This window comes from Ostrinia furnacalis, unplaced genomic scaffold (assembly GCF_004193835.3).
Source record: "Ostrinia furnacalis isolate ACB-3 unplaced genomic scaffold, ASM419383v2 OfSCF0519, whole genome shotgun sequence".
In the NCBI taxonomy this organism is placed as follows: domain Eukaryota; kingdom Metazoa; phylum Arthropoda; class Insecta; order Lepidoptera; family Crambidae; genus Ostrinia; species Ostrinia furnacalis.
Window position 1 is genome coordinate 302772 of NW_021130758.1, and position 20825 is coordinate 323596.

The 20825-nt window shown below is 40.3% G+C and overlaps 1 protein-coding gene across 2 annotated transcripts in view; it reads left to right on the top strand.

Annotated features, from left to right (window-relative positions):
- kon (chondroitin sulfate proteoglycan 4-like protein) overlaps positions 1–19175 on the top strand; it is a 45486-nt gene extending 26311 nt beyond the window's left edge. The window contains exons 13-25 of one of the 2 annotated variants that reach the window (XM_028322815.1): positions 3369–3544; positions 4889–5048; positions 5120–6325; positions 6514–6695; positions 7079–7232; positions 7478–7969; positions 8656–8851; positions 9549–9704; positions 9822–11683; positions 11769–12007; positions 15078–15231; positions 17159–17303; positions 18348–19175. In XM_028322815.1, the coding sequence (XP_028178616.1) occupies positions 3369–3544; positions 4889–5048; positions 5120–6325; positions 6514–6695; positions 7079–7232; positions 7478–7969; positions 8656–8851; positions 9549–9704; positions 9822–11683; positions 11769–12007; positions 15078–15231; positions 17159–17263 (5082 nt within the window). In that variant the 3' untranslated portion in view covers positions 17264–17303; positions 18348–19175. The remainder of the gene's footprint in view (positions 1–3368; positions 3545–4888; positions 5049–5119; positions 6326–6513; positions 6696–7078; positions 7233–7477; positions 7970–8655; positions 8852–9548; positions 9705–9821; positions 11684–11768; positions 12008–15077; positions 15232–17158; positions 17304–18347) is intronic. The other variant, XM_028322816.1, reaches the window with a different exon arrangement.
- Positions 19176–20825: the final 1650 nt, after the last annotated feature.

Here is a 20825-nt window from a genome sequence, read left to right on the forward strand (position 1 = left end):
GACATCTCCTGGTCACCAGGAAGCCCTGATCTCACTCCAGAAAATTATTTTCTGTGGTGTTACATTAAGAATAGAGTATCTTTTATAATCCAACAACCATGCAGCAACTGAAGCTGAGCATTCGGCAAAAAATTGAAAATAGGTTTTAAAGTAATTCTGACGAACGCATTCCAAGATTTTGATGTATTTTGATCGAATGTTGTAAGCGTCAAGGAAATCTCCTGGGCGATGTAATTTAATAAAAGTAAATTTAAAAATAAATTGCATTAAATTTTCTTTAAATTGCAATAGTTAAAGTTCTGTAAAAATGTAGGTACAGTTTTCGTTTCCTTGAATTTTCAAAAGTTAATTTTCTTCTGGGCCACCCTGTATTACCAAGCCTTGGTAAACAGAAAGCTGTTTACCTTTAAGTAGTTCTTAGCTAATTATGCACATTCAGGCGAGAAGATTCACAGAGAAGCTTTTCTTGCTTAAAACGGGTTAAAAACTTAAGGTCAAGAAAAGCTTATAGGCCAGTAGAATCAAACACAAAAATGAATTAAATCGGAAATTATTCCTACTAAAGATTTTAGTGCTTTAATGGCTTTATTAGTTGCCCATAAAGACTCTCCTAGGTTTTCGACTTCGACGGAGTTGTGCTTAAGTGGTGGGGGCCCCCGAAAGGGGCGCTTTTTCGGTTATCCGGTTATACCGATACCGATAACCGTAAAGGACTTACCCTATCGAAAAGTGGTCTTCCTGAAGGTTGAAGGCCATTTAATCCTGCATTAAATAAGACCTAATTAATATGTTTTGAACAAACCGTTCTCGTGCAAATGTTCGGCAAAGTAGAAAATATGTGTATAATTAATGACCCTCTCCACGTCCAATGGCTCATTACCCGCAGGCTTCCAAGTCTTGAAAAGGAGCGCCTCAACCAGTGTAACCCTATCAAGGCTTACGAGCTGGATGCGCCTATCCTTGTTCGTCCCAGCCGTTCCTTAACTGCGGTTGCTGCACCTCTTCCTGGCACTCACCTGAACGACTCTGTGTTACCTACTGTGGCTGCCCCTCTTTCTCCGTAGGGAGCCTACGGGTTACGAACTATTGGACGTGGAGAGGGCCATTAATTATACACATATTTTCTACTTTGCCGAACATTTGCACGAGAACGGTTTGTCCAAAACATATTAATTAGGTCTTATTTAATGCAGGATTAAATGGCCTTCAACCGTTAGGAAGACCACTTTTCGATAGGGTAAGTACTTTACGCGGTATAACCGGAAAACCTAAAAAGCATCTCTTTCGGGGGCCCCCACCACTTAAGCACAACTCCGTCGAAGTCGAAAACCTAGGAAAGTCTTAATGGGCAACCAATGAGGCCATTAAAGCAATAAAATCTTTTGTAGGAATTATTTCCGATTTAAAATCTAATTCTTCTGGCCTAGTAAGTAATGCTTTATCTCTTTTGTGCATAGAGTCAGAACTTATGAAAAAGATTTCATACGTTGATATAATTAATGATTTTGCTAATTTAAAATCTCGCAAGAAAATAATATAAAACTTATTTGATCTCATTGTCTGTCACCATTAACTGAATTGTTAACATGTTATATTTTAATAGAAATTGTTTGTATTGTTTTTAAACTGTTAAGTCCAATAAAAAATATTTACCAAAAACAATGTTTACTGACCACACATTATTTTGTCTGTGTTCATATTATTTTTAAGTCATGCCTTTGCCCACCTTAGTATTAGTACATAGATTAGTACATACTGCTGTTTTTAGGTCAACATTATTAAACTCTTCATTACATAGCAGGTTGCAATAATAATCTAGTAACTGACAGAAATATCATTAAGTTCACAATCATACTAATAACGGGATTAAACTAACGTATTGAATTTCAAAAGTCAGTAGGTAGGGGCGGCAAAAATTGAATGGCCTACTAGCGGCAAATGGCAATGCCNGTAAATCCGCCACTGCTTAGCACACCTCCCCGCGTTCGCTCTGTCAGTACCAGAGCGTTGATGTGACGGTGACGTCACGCGCAAGCGCGCTGCTCACCTCTGAGGCTGCGCAGTTAACTCGCGGGTTGTAACCTGAGATTTTATTCTATTCTTTACTGGTATATAACTTGTTACTCTGCTAAAACGACAAATAATATATCTGTTACCGTTAATGTGATAAATGTGAAAATTATGAATAATCGCCGGTTATCCCAACTTCCCAACTAATATTATAAATGCGAAAGTAACTCTGTCTGTCTGTCTGTCTGTCTGTCTGTCTGTCTGTCTGTTACGCTTTCCCGCTTAAACCTCGCAACCGATTTTGATGAAAGGCATAGAGATAGTTTGAGTCCCGGGAAAGAACGTAGGATAGTTTTTATCCCGGTTTTTGAAACAGGGACGCGCGCGATAAAGTTTTTCTGTGACAGACAAAATTCCACGCGGGCGAAGCCGCGGGCGGAAAGCTAGTTATGAATAATTACCTCATAATTTGGTAAATGTGATTAATCTGAGATCATTTATGTGTGTATAAAACTAAATAGGCGGCTTAGGGGTGGCCCAAGGGCCGCCCCCGCCGCACCTTAACCTATTTTTCACTTTAAATCAAAACAATGTGTTATAGGCATTATGGCAAAGTAATGTTATGCAAGAAACAGTCCAAACTCATTTTGCCAAATTATATTAATATATGATACCAAAACGTTCAAAATGTGAGGCTGTACATAAGCCGGTGTTCTCTTTTATGATATTTGTTAGTATTAAGGTTACATTATGTAATAATCACTGATAAATGTGATTAATTTATCCCTTTAACCGTAACATATCTATATTCCGACGTGCCCTTTTTAATAAGCTGTTTCACTGTCTTAAGCGAGGTTTAGATATAAAATTTGCAGATGTTGTCTTCTACAAGCTAATACCACTGTAAATCTTGTTGTGAAATTAGCTTGCCACATCTATTTACACAGTTGTAAAAAATAGCTTGTGGAAGTCAAGTTTTATTGCTGGTCTAAAGCTCGCTTTTCGAGTGCATCCTATCACTGAGACAAAATTTTATTTTTACCCCTACTTTTCCCGCGGGTGTAAGCCGTGTGGTGACGGCAGAGTAGAATACATTTGTCACCAACCTCTACTCTTCCCGCGGGTGTCGTAAGAGGCGACTTAGGGACTACACATCAAACAGAGAATGGGCAGCAGCGCTCTCTGAAAAACATCAATCTTTTAAACTGCGATCTCCAACCCGCCTGCCAAGCGTGGAGATTATGGCAAAACCCTCCACTATAGTGGAGGAGGATCATAGTCCAGCAGTGGACTGTAAAGGGCTGTTGATGAAATTTTATTTGACTTAGTTTAAGCATATTTTCTGTTCCATCCCTCAGGTGTCAGACGGCATAGAGACAAGCGGGCCAGGCGTGCTTCGCATCTCCGTGGTTCCCTTACAAGTGCGCCTGGTCAACAACACTGGTCTGCAACTGGTTCACAACGCGCACGCTATCATATTCGCCGACAATTTGACATTCACCACGAATGCCGACGAGACCAATGTGCACGTGAAGTGAGTCGTATACCTTAATTCTTTAGAAATTTCCTTAAATGTAAACAAACACTTCTGCACACAATTACACCATAATCACTTACGTGTTCATAATATCATACACATTATTTCACAAGCCCATGAAACCAACTTTATACTCACGATTATACAAGTTTGGAATCAATCTTTAAACAAATTATTTTAGCAAAATTATGTGAAAGATGAAAATTTGGGAGACTTGTCAAATTGACTTGAAGTTTAAAATTATGTGTTATCTCCATGTTGTCTCTGACACATCAGTGTTATAACCTGTAAGTCATAGACAATAATCGGTAAATTTAATTGATTTTATTTCAATTATTTTTATTACTGATTGCATTTAAATAGATTTAAATAGGGTCTTAATCAACAATGTATTTTTTCTTCATTGAATGTACTACTAATTGTTTAATGCATTGCTTTATAAAGCATTATAAATTATTTCTATAGGTACGTAAGTACTACAATAATTTCAATCCGCGATTAACGAGAGGTTTTGTCGTCTCACTAGGGCACAGATTAAAAATGTTTTAATGTCAGTTGGCCATATTTGTTTACATTTAGGGAAATTTCTAAAGAATCCGACTTTAGATATAAGTTGGCTAGTGAATAGCTTTCCAATCTGTCACTATCTTTGTGTTCCTCATTTATTTTTCTGTTTTATTTTATTTTGTTTCCGACTGACAGCATGTCGGACCTATATCTACATATATTTTAGTTGCAAAAAGTAACTATTACAACTACATAAGATTCCATAGTGGTTGGCTCGATATGCTGTTGTCTGTGCACCAGGTTTTGGCTTGGTGTTAAAAATTTTAGTCCTAAGAGTGGCTCATTTGTAACCAATATTGTAATAGCTATAAATGGGCACTAATTTGGTCTTTAATCATATTCATCTTTACTATAATACTATTGATTGTACATGACTGTATGTTGCCTTAAATAAATAAAAAGTGTGATATGTATGTATCGGCGATAAATTAAGAGTATTGGAATAACTAAGCCTAGCCATAGACTAGAGACTTTTTGTTCGCCGATAGTTGGCCCGGGCTGTTGATCAATATGGACATGTATGAAAGTGCGCACATTGGTATCGGCCGAATCTTCATATAAATTACAATCGGGCCCAACTATCGGCCGAAATCAATGATTTATTGATGTTGTATAGTTTCGAAATTTACGCTTGTAAAAGTCTGTCCATCAATGTCGTAGTTCCTTCTAAAGTAAATTGTGTACTTATGTGATTAAATCCAATGTATCTTACCTCTATACCAATAATGTTAAAAATTACTAGTCTACAGTGTAACCATATTTTCTATCCCTCAGGTACGACATTGTAAAACCGCCACAATTTGGCGTTGTGGAACGCTTACGAGTGCTAGACGGCACGTGGCAAACAGTCGACTCATTCACAAGTGAGATGGTCAACTTTGGACGCGTCCGCTACATGCATTTACTGGGCAGCCCGACACATGATGAGTTCAAGGTATTTTTAGTTCTATTAGTAATTATTTACATTTTAAAATTGTTTGTCCTAAATATGATTTCTTTTTCTAGTTCAAAGCATCAGTGGGAACGATACGAACGAACACACTATACGACTTTCGATTGACATTTATCAAACTCGAATTATACCAATCGACCAACGAAGAGCTTGTGCTGAACAATACAAGGGAAGCATTTATATCCGCTCAGCATCTTCGATTTAGAACGAAACCACTAGCTTTGCCGAGTGACAGAGTGTTATACACTATTCTGAAAGCGCCCAAGTATGGTATACTTCACTTGTCATCAGGGAAGCATCATCTACAAGTGCACAGCACCTTCACCCAACACCATATAGACACGGACCAGCTATGGTATCGCTTACACAGGAGAGCCTATTCGCATATACAAGACGAATTCTCTTTCGTAGTGGGAGCTACTGAGTGCGAGAACATTACTGGTGTGATGACGATCAGACACGTTCCTGGGTCAGTTTCATCAGACTATTCATCGGGTCGAGTGCACACTACGCTAGAAAGACTACAAGTCATGGAAGGATCTCGCATGGTCATCCCTGCTACCCATCTAAATTTCCGAACAGATGCTGTAACTAATCTCGTGTTCAACATAACACATCTTCCGAAGCATGGAAAAATTGAGGTCATCAATGATAACTTGAAAATCGCTCGAGATAACACGACCTATTTCACCTTGCAAGAACTGAATTCAGATAGGGTTTACTATGCGCATGATGATTCTGAGAGTAGGCACGATTCATTCCACTTCATGGCTCTAAGTCCGGAGCCGGAGGATTTCCAATACGTAGGCGTGTTCCACATTGATATAATACTCAAGAATGATAATAGTCCAGTGCGTGCCAATGAAAACGTGTTTCACATAGTCCACGGGGGAGCTCGCCTGATCACGGCTAGGGATCTGAGTTATACAGATGCCGACTTGGATACTAAGCCTTCGGATATCATCTACACGGTGCAAAGGTTTACGAAAGATCCTCCGAATGGTGGAATTTTTAGGGCAGACAATCCTGCGGAACAGATCGCTCAGTTTTCTCAGGACGATATTAATAAGAATCTGGTGTTATTCAAGCATCAAGGGAAGGAGTACGGGAAGATGGCGTTCTGGATATCAGACGGGTTGTTCGACGTGAACGGGAATTTGGAGATACAGGCGTCGCCGCCATTCATAAGGATGTACCCAACAAATGGTTCTATTGTAGAAAATGGAAAAGCTGTTGTTATTACAGCTAGAGATATGCAGGTGAGCAACTGCATATAATATTTGGTTGATAAATATTTTTTTCTATTCATTTTGAATTGACATTGGCTACCAATTTCCTTAAAAGGGGCGTTATATGTACTTAATGGGTAGTAAGGATTCGTGATAGTTGTTTTCTCTAAAACATATCTGACATGCCTTTCTTAAACCCACGTTTATTATCGTCACAGGTGGACACAAACATGAACTGCCTTGAAGAAGACATCCGCTACGAGGTGACCTTAGAGCCGAAGCATGGTTCGATAGAGGTCGGCGAAGGACAAGGCGCGTACACGTTCACACAACTAGATGTCGCGGCAGGCCGAGTGGCGTACAGGCATAGGGAGCCTAAGACGCCGTCTGATCAGTTCAGGTAAGAATAATCTGTTATTGGTAAATCTTGAATCAAAATAAGATCTTTAGTGGACTGGTCGAGTAGGTTATAATGTTCACCAGGAGCTAAACGTCGCCTTATCAATTCAGCTCGGTGCTGGCAGTTCAGTTTTTGCTCCATAAATCAAGCGCAGTATTTGCTTTGCATTCCTTACACCTGAAATTGATAAGCTTCAAGCTTAGCATCAGCAGCACGCGTCGAAAACTCCTTGATAAAATTACTTGATCGACACATTTTTGTGTAAAATCTAGAACTTCACAAATTTTATTGCCCGAGTGGCATTGTCAAAAGCCTTAGTTAACATTTTTGAATTTTAGACGATTTATAATGTTTTAGATGATATAACGTTATTATATTTGTAGATTCAAAGTGATGTGCCTCGAAACGTGGGGCGAAGGCTCGTACCCGATCAGGATATTCCCGTCGAGCTACTGGGAGCCTTTGCGCGTGACCGCCTCTCGCCCGCTTGTGGTTGAAGAGTCCACTAGCGTTAACATCACTAAAGATGTCCTCGAGGTATGTACGAGTATAAACTATAGTAGAGTTTATATTTCGTGAGTTACGATATCCAAATGGTCTTGTCTAGTCACGGTTGGTGACAAAAAAAAAATGAATACGCTAAATTACGCACAAAACACTTCAGTAATGTGTGTACTGGGGTAGTCAATAACCCTGGTTCAGATGTTTTTAAGCTCGGAAGCGCGCGCGCCGTTAACCCGAATAACATCTGTAGCTGTCTAAAGCCCACGTTTTTGCTTCAGGTAATGCATCCGCAAATCGAGCCGTCAAACATCGTATACAAAGTGACCGAAGGCCCTTACCACGGCTGGCTAGAAATAGCCTCAACTCCCGGCACCATAGAATTGGAGAACTACGAAGAACCAGTCCACACCCAAGTTTTCGATCAGTCAATCATCAACGCCAACAGACTTTTATACGTCCAGTCGGGGGTCAATCGAACACGAGACCGAATCAAAATGGACGTAACCAACGGCATTAGCTGGCTGAGAGACATAGAACTTAGCGTCATCATCATACCCGAACACTTCTACGTGGTTGCGTCAAACTTGACCGTGGTCGAAGGAGACACGGTCAGTGTCAAACCAGACTTGTTCAAGACTCTTACGGAGTATTATAGGGGCAAAGTTGTAAGCTACAAGGTCCTGGACAAACCCAAATTCGGCAAGATTGTGATGGCTGATCAAGAACTGACTTTGCTGCCCGTTTTGAAACTCAATTCTGGAAATATACAGGTACAGTGATGACATATTAATTTATAATTTTATTCATATATAACTGTGTCTTGTTATTGCTATACAGTTCATGATAATGAAATCTATAGATGATTAACGAAATGGGAAGACATTTACATGTCGACATATCCACTGTGGTAAACTTAACGTACGTTTCAAATTCTTCACAATCCGCACAGCGCAGGATTTGAAGTTCTTACCTACGTCAGTATTCAATAATTCGTCCAATACGGAGACATACGAAAAAGCTGCACCATTGTATTCAAGTCCCAGCCAGGTTTTATAAAACTTTTTTTTTATCCACAACGAGGAAGCTCTTGGCCTGTATCTCACCTGATGGTAAGTGATGATCAGTATCAGGCCGAAGGTGCAAGCGACCTTCACCCGGAATCAACCACGGAGGAACTGGCTATCTTACCTCTAAAGCCTGGTCCGTGAGCACGTAGAATCCAGTCCAATGACCCCAAGCTACCCATCCTTATCGCTCGCGCGTAATTATATTGCTGTCGCGACTGTGCGACGCGCGCCCGCAGTGAGTGTGCGAGCGCGACAGCAACATAATTACGTGCGAGCGACAAGGATGGGCAGCTTGGGGTCATTGGACGGGATTCTACGTGCTCACGGACCAGGCTTTAACTTATGTAATAATATGACTACATTCCATCTTCAAATGACATCTCTTTCAGTATGTCAACGACGGTTCTGAAGAGTCAGCAGATGCGTTCAAACTCGCAGCGATCACAGAGGGCGGCAAAGAGAGCGAGCCCTTCCACGTCCGAATAAACATAGTTCCGGTGAACGATGAGACGCCAATCGTGGCTGCCAACACCGGGCTCTGTGTATGGGAGGGAGGCACCTTTACCTTCACAAGGAACGAGTTGTGTAAGTATTTGTATGTTTAAGTGTTATTAGCACAGATCACAGAAACTAAAGGGAGATGTGACAAGGGGGCGGGGCCAGTGTCGCAGCAATTTGCCCAAAAACAGAATACGTTGCTCGTGACAGCAATGATGACAGCAGCGACGTCATAATGTAAGCAGTTTACATTGCTTGCGTTGTACTAAAGATTATTCGAACGTTGAGTACTGATTCCGTAGTGGATAATGAGTACATATTTTGATTACTTTGTGTGTGTGAATTTCTAATGTGACACTGAGTTTCGAACTCTGCGCATTAGTTGGCATCTCTCTATCTCTATGGTTATTATTAGTAGAGTCGTTCTAGTGTTTGTAAATTAAATGATTGTAGGTTTAAGTGTTATTATTAGTTGTTATAGTGTTTGTAAATTAACTGAATGTAGTACCTAAACGAGAGATTAGTACGCAGTGTTGCCCGGCTCGGTATGAAACGAATTGAGTCAGGTCCTCTTTGAGCTATCTCCTATCCCGGTGGGATGAGAGAGAATAGGGTCCAGCTCCTAGCTTTTTCCCTTGCTGTGTTTTGGCAAATGTAAACCACATTATTCGTTATTAGATTAGGATAATGTTTATAGAGGCAGATCAAATTTTGTTCACGTCAGTCTTTCATTTTTGTTCAGCACGCCAACATGTACTATAAGTATTATAATCTCCGATTTCAGATGTGAATGATATCGACACGCCGTTGGAGAATGTCACAATCAGCGTGGTAGACATAGTCTCTGGCTACATATCCTTGAAGGGTGACCTGGAGACCGCCGTCAGTCGGTTCACACAAGCCGACATTGACAACGGACGAGTCATATTCGTGCATAAGAGTGAGTATACACTTCACGATTCATCTAAAATATTATGTCTCATAATAATATGCGAAACAACTTAGCTATGCTATTTTTGTGTAAGCTCTTTTAATAATCTAAGTGCTCGTCTTTCAGATGGCACGAAAGGCAAGATGATCTTCAACGTCACAGACGGTCTGCACGAACTATCTAAAATCACATTTCTAATCTCTACAAAATCAGTCTCACTGAAACTGGTCCGAAAAAATAAACTCCGCGTATTCCCACTCATGAGGGAGCCATTGAACAACTACTTTCTTATGTCAAAATGCTCAGATCTTACCAGAACAATTGTATACAAAATTGAGAGAGCTCCTACCCTCGGTAGACTTATTATGCTGAATGGTGACAACCACCACAGAACAATAAAACAGTTCACTCAACAAGATGTCAACGATTCTAAAGTGTATTACGAGCACACGCACCCTTTCTCAGATCTATACACCAATGATTCCTTCATCTTTACCGTCGAAGCGGCATTGGCAAAACCGATTATGGACCAAACGTTTAACATAGAGGTCTCTGTATCATCTGGCGGCTTGTCAAAATACGTTTACGTGCCTCAAATTGAGGTGCAAGAAGGAGGCAAGGTGCCGATAAAAGTGAATGTGACTAACGTAATATCATATTTAGAGACTCAAGCTGGCTTGAGGCAGCCACAAGTTGAGGCACAGTGGTCTTCGCCGTCTCACGGAGAGTTACAGCCGTCCATGTCCTCACTCACACAGTCGCAACTCGAAAGCGGAGTCGTAAACTACGAGCACGATGATTCCGACACTTTACAGGACAAAATCGACATGTCGTTATACTTGCTGCCAGATTACGTCCTTTTATGTAACGTCACGATCCCCATTCATATAATACCAGTCAATGACCAACCATTCCGACTGCTGACAGACTCGCCGCAAATACAAGTCGTCCAAGGAGAGAATTATACGATTACCAGAAACGACTTATTGACCGAAGACGCGGATACAGGTCCATCTGGCATTCATTACGACATCATCAGCGGCCCTACTCAAGGGAGGATAGTCATGTTAGACAAAAACCAGACCATAGACGAAGCTCTTTCGATAAATAAGTTCACGCAAGAAGATATAAATAGCGGACGCATCATATATGAACATTCTGGTATATTACAAACTGCGACGTTCTATTTTAGAGTGTGGGACGGACAGTTCAAGCCTACGTACACTGTATTCACCATAGATGTCTTGCCAGTAATCTTAAATGCGACTTCTATGCACCCGATCAACTTGCAACAAGGTTCAAACGTAGCCACGGTGACCACAGATCAGATATACGTGGAGACCAATGCTAAGAAGACTAAAGTGTGGTATAACATCACCAGACAACCGTCTCATGGTATCATCTATGTAGGCAGGAGTCCAGTGACTTACTTCTCTCATAAAGACTTAATAGATAAGGTCGTTATTTACATGCAGAATGACATGACTACTGCTAATGATAGCTTCGACCTCGTAGCATATGTTCATAATAGTAATTCAACGAGGCCCTTCACGATAGAAGTGATAGTGCAGCCTTTGATGAAGCTGTTAGGAGATTTGAAGGTCGAAGCTGAAAAAGCTAAGATCAATCTCAATATTATGGATGCCACGGGTCTAGCAAAACTGACTGCAAGTGATCCTGTGTACACCATACTAAGAAAGCCCAGACACGGCGTTATAAAGAAGATAATTAGGAGTTCAGGGGAGAAAACGAGTGCGAGTGTTAGAGAGGTGACGTATTTCACTCACGAGGACATAAAAGCCGGTGTGATATACTACGTCACTAAGAAGAAGATAAGTGATTTAAATGGGATAGAGGATAGTTTTAAGTTTCTTTTGGCCGCGACTATTTTCCAGCCTGCGGCGGGGGAGGTTAAAGTGTTCATTGGCAATAGGCCTAAGAAGAATTTGCCGGGACCCAATGATCCGGAGAGTCATGAGGGAGTTCTGGTAAGTTTTGACAACATTTCTTCTTTATGTGATATTCTTGTCATTATTTATAATCTTCAATGAAACTATCATGTCTTTTTCCTAGGTATCAAACGGCGAAACGGCGTCCTACTATATGATGATACTGATGGCACTGTCAGGTACAGTCCTGGCTATCGTAGTGATATTCGGGCTGCTTAAATGCCGCCGGTACCTGATGCGGGACCAGAACGCCCTCGTCAAGATTCACGGGCAAAGCCAGGGCGCGGTCGCTCCCATACCGCTGCCCAGGCCGCCCGATCACCTAATGCCTTCGCCTTCGTCGGGCACGCCGCCGATTAAACGGTAAGTTACATTGTGAACTTCAGAAATACAGTTTAACAACAGCCCAGAGCCCTGATTACGGTAATTTTTAACGTCTCCAATCCAGACGCGTTTCTGATTCTGCAATACGATTGGTCAAAACAGCTGACGTACGCTGTTGAACGACCAATCGTATCGCAGAATCGAGAAGCGTGTCTGGATTGGAAACGTTAAAAGTTACCGTAATCGGGGCTCTGGTTATAGATTGAATGAGATGTCATAATCTACTGTAGATACTGTGTCATGCACTGTCAACGTTGTATTACTCGATTGAATCAATGTTTTGACTACACATACATTTAAGCTATTACCTCCCCTATCATCTGAAACTACATAAAAGGTGGAAATCCTCCATAAACACACTAACGTCTTTAGTTGTCTAAAAGTCTGGACGAGGTTTTTTTTGGTTGAATCAATGTCTTTTCAGTTAGGAACACAGCAACCACTGTTTTTTTTTCAACATCTTTCCATTCGAGTTTCAAAGATTTCTTAAAATTAACGCGGGCGAACAGCTATGTATCGAAAATAGTATAAACAGATTTTGTATTTTTTAAAAGAATATTCGCAATGTGTAAATAAAAATTACTAATAGTCCCGTTAACCCGTCTTGATAAGCTAAATATGCTCGAGATACGAGTTGGGTTCACCACAATAATCGAGCGGCGACGGGGATCGAATCCGGGTTCCTCGGTACCTCTAGCATGAACAACTTTCGTCTTCGAATCGTTTGCGTATTCGACAAAATTCGATACTCAACCTTCGAATTAAACGATAACGTGACAATTTTGATCTTCAAAATAAGTTTCTTGTAACCATTTCTTTCATTTCTAAGTTTACTTTACGACACGTTCACAAGGGCACTGTTGTAGTTTTCGTACTAAATCTTTTGATGGCGATTCGAATACGCAAACGATTCGAACTCGAAAGTTTTTCGTGCTAGCCGTACCTATCACGATTCGGCCAGTGCGACACCTTCACCGTTCGGCTATGGTCGCTTCGTTCGCTGAAAGTAGCGCACATGCGTATTACGTTTCTATACGCACGGCGGGGGGTGGGCGCTGTTTCCACATTAATGGGTGGGCACATGCGGCATGTATGGATTAGTACGAGGGGCTAACGGGACTATTAGTAATTTTAGTAATTTGATATTTCACAAATTACTAATAATATTTAATTAACAAAAAAAATATTAAATTATCACTTTTATCATTATTACTAGCTGTGCCCGCGACTTCGTCCGCGTGGACTAATGACTTTGGATAGGCACTTTTAATAATTTAGTCTAATTATTTTACAAAGGCCTATGTTCAGCAGTGGACGTCCTATGGCTGAAATGATGATGATGATGATGATGATTTTACAAATAGCTTTTGCCCGCGACTTCGTCCGTGTAGAAGTCGAAAAAGTTCTCATAGGATTTTTAAATGGTTTTTAACGTTATTATCTAAATGTTTGAATACTATTTGATCGTTTAAACACAGTGAATGATTCAATTACATAAAATTTTAATGATACTTTTCACGGCTTCGCTCTCATGAATGTTAACGACCGTCAAAAGCACGTCGATAGATGGCGGTCACTAATTTAGACTTTGATTTGCTCGTTTAAACACAGTGAATTATTCAATTACATAAAATATCTATAATGACTAAATTTTAAATATTATGAACAGTTCTATAAATGTAATATTTAGTTCCTAATTAGGACTAATGATACGTTTCACGGCTTCGCTCTCATGAATGTTTACGACCGTCAAAAGCACGTCGATAGATGGCGTTTTTAAGGATATTTCTCACCTCTTAACTATTTATTGAAATTTAGTTTGTCACATATCGTCATAAATTGTAGCCTATATATTAGCCTGGGTTATAAATAATAATACTGTAAAGTTTCAACAAAATCCGTTTATTAGTTTTTGCGTGAAAGAGGAACAAACATCCAGACATCCAGACAAAAAGGTTACAGTGAGCCAACCATAAAAGATAGACATATGCTGTAGCGGACTTTTTTGTAGAACTTTTAAAGGGGAAAATCCTATCATACATAATTTATGCGAAACTTTAACCGTTTACGCAGCGTCAGCTCTCAAAAGGAAAAAAATCACTGATTTGAAACATTCTTCATTGGTGCTCCGCTCCTAGTGGTCTTAGCGTGATGATATATAGCCTAAAGCCTTCAGGGATTAACGGACTATCCAACACAAAAAGAATTTTTCAAATTGGTCCAGTAGTTCCTGAGATTAGCGCGTTCAACCAAATAAACAAACTGTGATTAATAAATTGCGCCACTACAAACCGTACCAACAGATGGCGCTGTTACGATCTTACTATGGCAAACTCCACCGCGCATACAATCCTGCATCGCGGTGACGAAGTTTTTTACCCTGCCCAGTATATATAGACAAACCAAGATTGTGTAAATTAAATGCTCTAACTCCTTATGGTGGTTGAGCGTCATGTTCCACAATTTCAGTTTTATAATATTAGTATAGATTTATGATGTCACTTGGCTTCTTTTTCTTAGTCGGACACTCTTTGTCTCTTGTCAGAATGGTCGTGGTTTTTTTTTTAAATGGCAACCAAACCTCTCTGGGAGGTTTATTTTTGCCAATGTCGAGTGAAAAATAATTGACAAAGTTATTATCAATAGAACGTAGTGTTTCAGTTCTATTGATTTTTCATGGATTCCGTGGAGTTAAGTATGCCTGTAAGCAGGTTTCGAGACGCCACCGGGTCCAAAGCGGGTTGTTCATACGACAACCCACTCGACATTCGATGCGCGCTCAAATTCGAAGTATTTCAATGGTTTTTATAATTTATCACTTCACTGCACTTTAGAACACAAAATAACACCAAATTTGTACACTAAAGTCCATTAAATAATAAATTGAAACCATTAAAACAGATCGACCATGCTTCCCGTTCAACTACCCTCCACGGAATCCATGGTCGTGGTTGCGCTGACGAGGTACATGGTGGGGTGATGTCATCTCCGAGGGTAGCTCTCATGTGCACTTGACAGTCGTTTTCATTTCACATTGATCTTTCCCTAGGTACGTGTCGTCAGAGCAGTCAGTGCACACCGGCGCGAGCACGCCTCTGCCGTCGAGCGGCAGCGTGGCGTGCAAGGTGACGCCGCTGGCCGACGCCGCGCTGGACCTCAACACGCGCTACCCTTACGGCACTGAGGACCACACAGATGTAAGTGTAAGTTAACCTTGTTTAAAGTCTGTTCGCCGAGAGTTAATAAATATTATGAAATGTCTTGCAATAGCGACTGTCGCTTAATTATCGCATTCTGTATGGCGGGCGTCGTTTGTCACAACGCGCACTGAGTACCATGGTACGAGCCACGTAGCTGTCGTCAAGCGCCCCGGCCGGTGGGCCGCAATGTGTGAAACGGAATAGATTTATTTTACATAAGACCGAAATGAATGGTATGACAGTGGGTAGGGCCCAACATTGGGATACACTATAAGCCACTTGATAATAATGAAATACTTTTTATCCAACACATGGACGCCACGTGTTTGATCCGTATCCCCACGTATGCCCTAACCGGAATAATTCCCGTAAATTAAAAAGAGATAATAATGATAATCTACCAACTTTTTCATTATATCGACAAAAATAATTAGCGGGCCGCAATTTATAATGAGTCTAGAACCTCTGATATTTTTTTTTATCAACTCTCGGCGAACAGACTTTAGACCAATTTTTATTTTTCATCATCGAGTTTAGTCCACTGGTGTATGAAGTTGTAGACCCCCCCCCCCCAATAAAAGCTATTGAATCTTGCGATTTTTTTATCTTGGTGGACTTGGTGATGTGAACTAAGGCGGGATTCACGGTATCCTTCCGTTTGGCCAAATTACTTTTCGCCAAATTTCACTTCGCAAACAACTTATCGCCAAAGTTTCATTTCCCAAATCAACTTTTAGCAACTGTACTTTTCGCAACTAATTCATTTGGTCAAATTATCATTTGGGCAAATTTTACTTGGCAAACGTTTATATAGCAAATGTTTTATGTTGCCAAATATTATATCCCAAATAATTTGTTTGGCCAAATTGACACTTCACATACTTACCCACCGTTACCCACAAATCAAAGTATAAGGCACATGATCATGGTTTTCACAAGAATTTTATGTAAAACATTGCAGGAAATAGTATGGTTGCAAAAAGTAGGTATTACAGAAAAAAGTAGGTTAGGTTAGGTTAGAACAGTGACCCTTAATGCGCGAAGGCGAGCGAAGCGTGCCGCGGCAGCGGCCGCCGAGCGCTAGAATCACCTCTATTGTTAATGAATCGTTTGGAAATTTCGATAAAAAGAATGAAATAAGGAAATTAATGTAGAACAAATTTTATATTAACTACCCACTAAACAAAATAATAACCACAAGCTAATTTGTATCCATTCTATGCACCAATCAAATTATTTTGTAAATAGTTTATCGTGAAATATTTTTGCCTAATGAAACATTTGGCAAACCATACTTTGCCAAACAATAATTTGCTAAACAATAATATGCCAAAAACAATATTTGCGAATTAAAAGTTTGCAATAAGTTGCTTTGCCAAATGAGAATTTGCCAAATGAAAATTTGCGAAACGTTGTTTGCGATGTGATAATTTGGGAAACGTTTTTTGGCCAAACATTAGTAATCCGGGATTCACATCAAACGGCGCGCAGCGGCGACCGTCGCGCATATGCGCGTTTGCGATTGCGGCCAACCGCGTCCGTTCGGCCAAAACATGCGGTAAAGTACGCGTAGCCGTGTTCATCAGCCTAGCATACTCTCACATCGCTGTCTTATTTTATCTAGGGCCGCGCGTGGGCGCAGTGCACGTCGACCCATTAGGATCTTTTGTGCTTCCCTTTTACCTTTTTATCCGCAAAGATCCTATTCATATAGTGAATCAAGTGCTTGGGTGAGAGGGACCTATAATCTTCTGGTGTCGGATAAGCCGACCCCAGGAGACCCATTCTAGTTCTAGCTAGCGCGTCGCATTCGCACAGTAGGTGTTTCATGGACTCCGTATGTTCTCCATATACTCGTCAGCTGCACATCGCTGTCAGTCTTGTCAATAAGTCTTACCGTGTTGACGTGTCATAATTTTATCTTGAGCAGGCCGAAGACTGGAGCAGTTACGAGGCGAGCGAGTCGGCGTTCCCGGTGCGCGGAGGCGCCGCTCCCGCCAACCCGATGCTGCGCCGCAACCAGTACTGGGTCTGACCCGCGCACACGTGTTCGCTGCCCAGGCCGCGTCACCCAGGTATGTGAACTACTTATCAGTTAGATGCTACACTCACCCATGAACTCACTCATGACTCATGCACATTTATTGCCACTCTTAGGGCTATATTTCACCGTATGTAACAAAATGTATGCAGCTTTGCGCAACCAAACGGACACCAGGTGAGTAACTCTCTATAGAGCTGTATACATTTTGTTGGTAGCGTCGACTGGTTGCGCCGCCACGGTGTCCCGGTGAAATATAGCCCTTATAGAAGAAATAAGAGAAGAAAAGAAGAGGTGTGCAACGTCCTATTCAGGGCATGACGTGATGCGACTCAAGTTACAAAAACTGGTCAAAATATTTATACTTGGTTGAGTTGCACCCCCTAACTTTGACCGTAACTATAACGATAACCGGTGTTTTTTTGTATAGAGTGATTTTTAAGTTGAAGTAAGATGGTGCAAGCCAGCCTTAGTAGATAACTACTATTTTTTCGAAGCTTAACTGTGACAGCAAGATGTTCAGTTGGTTTTTTTTCTACTCCGATATTTAATGTCTGTCGGTCGATACTTCGTATCGAATTAAATGTCGGTATTTGACGTTTAATAGATACATTTTCTGAAGAAACTTATTTTGCTATCTTCATAAGATTATCTTCAACTACTTTTTTCGTGTTAAAATGGGTATCAACAGAGTAAATACAAATGAGTAGGTCATCTTCATAGAAACTCACGGGCGCGGTTTGTATGTGAGTGCGCCAATATACGTATGCGGCGCGCACGCACACACTGACAAAATTCGGCGCAACCACGACTGGCTCCCCGCTAATCCCCGCTAAATTTTGTCAGTGTGTGCGTGCGCGCCGCATACGTGTTGGCGCGCTCACATACAAACCGCGCCCGTGCGTTTCTATGAAGATGACCTACTCATTTGTATTTACTCTGGTCGATACTCTGTATTAGACGTTTAATAGATACATTTTCTGAATAAACTTACTTTGCTATCTTCATAAGATTAGCTTCAACTACTTTTTTAGTACTACAATGGGTATCAAGCTAAGTAGACCGTCTGTCATTCCAGTTGCGCCGCTTGCACACGACCGCAGCCGCTCTTTGCAGCGGCTCCGGCGGCGAGCGGAGCTGGTTCCGACGCCGTTCCTACTCAGCAACTACCGAGCCACCACCGAGGTCACGCTCTAGGTACTGTCACTGTGTTACTGTCACTGTTACAGCCCGCCTTTCATACCTTTTGTACTAGTATAATTTGTCACAGTGGAATGAGAAAGTAAAGCATCTTCGTACTGAGTTCAAATTAACATAAAGGTGACAGGCGTAATAAATTACGAAATCGCTTCACTCTGGCATATTTTGTATGTATTTAGCTCGGTGGAGCATTTCGAAAAAAGGACTGTCACAAATGTCACTGTTACGATTATTACAAAGATAAGTTGAAATTACTGGGACAATGCAATCACTCAGTAGATACACAACATGTTTTAAGAAGTAACAAGATTTCAGAAGGTTAAAGTTGTCAATTATTCGACAACACGTGGTAATAAATTATTTATACACTCACATTATGCTCAGCTGAATAAAAAATTGATACGCTCTAGTTCGAAGACATTTTACTATTCCATTTCACTGTGTTGGTAGACATCAGATTTTAGTCAGCCGATATACATTCCCAACTGTCGGAGGCTTGCTTTTTTAATGTTGATAGTTGGATAGCACGACAGAGTTGGATACAAAATAGGAAGTGTTGTTTTTCTTTGGATTTTAATTATACATTCGCGGCCATCGTAACTCACCTGGGTAGGCAAGTCACACAGATTTGACATTATACACTAAAGCCCGGTCTGTGAGCACGTAGAATTTTGTCCAATGACCCCTAGCTACCCATCCTTTTCGATCGCGCGTAATTATATTACTGTCGCGACTGTGCGACTGGCACCCGCAGTGTGTGTGCGAGCGCGACAGCAACATAATTACGCGCGAGTGATAAGGATTGGTAGCTTGGGGTCATTGGACAAAATTCTACGTGCTCACAGACCAGACTATAGATAATCTATTACAATCTGGTTTCCTCGTTCTTGGCTCTTTTCTGACCCGTATGTATAATATGACTTTGCCTTAACAAAGTCAAAATGTCAACATTTGTCAACGTGCTGTTTGTTTTTTATTAAATTGATATCATATAAAATATCGGCAGCAGTGAACTCCTAGCCAGGTTTCTAAGTAATGTTGAAATAGATATGAGTATTGATCTAAAATGTCATTTTTTACGAGTCGACGTAATTACATGGCGCAAAGTTCTCATAGATTAATACAATGAATATTGGTTTTTTTAATAGGAGATACATGTACATTTCAATGTTGGTGTTTGTATGTATTTTTGTGGGTATATGTTGCATTAATCTATGAGTAATTTAGACGTAACATTGCCACGTTATTTTTACACGTCTTGTACATACATCTAGCAATAGTTCCTACTAAAGTACTCTTGATTTTGATCTACAACATTTATTAACTCCTTTATGTATTTCACATTGGGCACATGTGGTATACCTAATTTGAATTGAGTTTGATTGAGTATAGTAATTTATACAAATTGCTTTGAAATATGTATGTGTATTACATATTTTTTCTCCTAATTGTGCCAAAGGAGAACAACCATTTTGGGCCCAAGTTTGTACAGAGTTGTACATTGGTAGGTTTTTGATATTATATTACGCATACATTAGGGAGTATTTTACGGTAAAAATGATAATTTTAACTGATGTCGTAAGTCGTATACAATAATAAAAACGAATTAATGATTTAATCTAAGATAACGTAAAATGGAACGTTAAAAGTCAATCGATTAAAGACTCAATACACTATACTGTCCCACCAAACTCATTGACAGGGGGGCGCCACCATCGTTCAACTATATAGTTTCTAACATGGCAAAAATCGGAACCAGCGATCCGGTATTGACGGTGGCGCCCCCTGTCAATGTCACGGGTGGGACAATTCAGTGTATTTGATCTTTAAGAAGGTTTGTACTGACAGATGACAAAACTAAAATGATTGAATGAAATAATGAATGAAAATAATTCGTTTTGTCATCTGTCAATGCAGCAATGTCACTTGCGAATCACAGATGAGACCACAGATTAGAGAGTATGTCTAAAGGATCTAAAGGATGAGACTGTTGCGAATGCTTGTTGAATTAAAACTAATTAAAAGAAGAAGAAGAAATAAAACTATCGATTAATAACATTTTATGCTATTTCTAACGGATTCTGCTTGCGATTTGGGTAACTGACGACTTGATTTTGTATAAAAGTAACATTTTTTCTAGTTTTTTTCTAATTTAGTTTTCTCGAGAATGACACTAGTTAGCAACCTCAAATAAACACAATAATAAACTAGTTTATGAAGGCATAAAAACGACATAAAATTTGTAGCTGTACAAATAACTTAGTACTGGGCCCAACGCTTCATAGAAAGTGGTTGTTCTCCTTTTCATACAAGTTGATAACAATTTCTCATGACTACAGTTAGCCATTATTGAGGA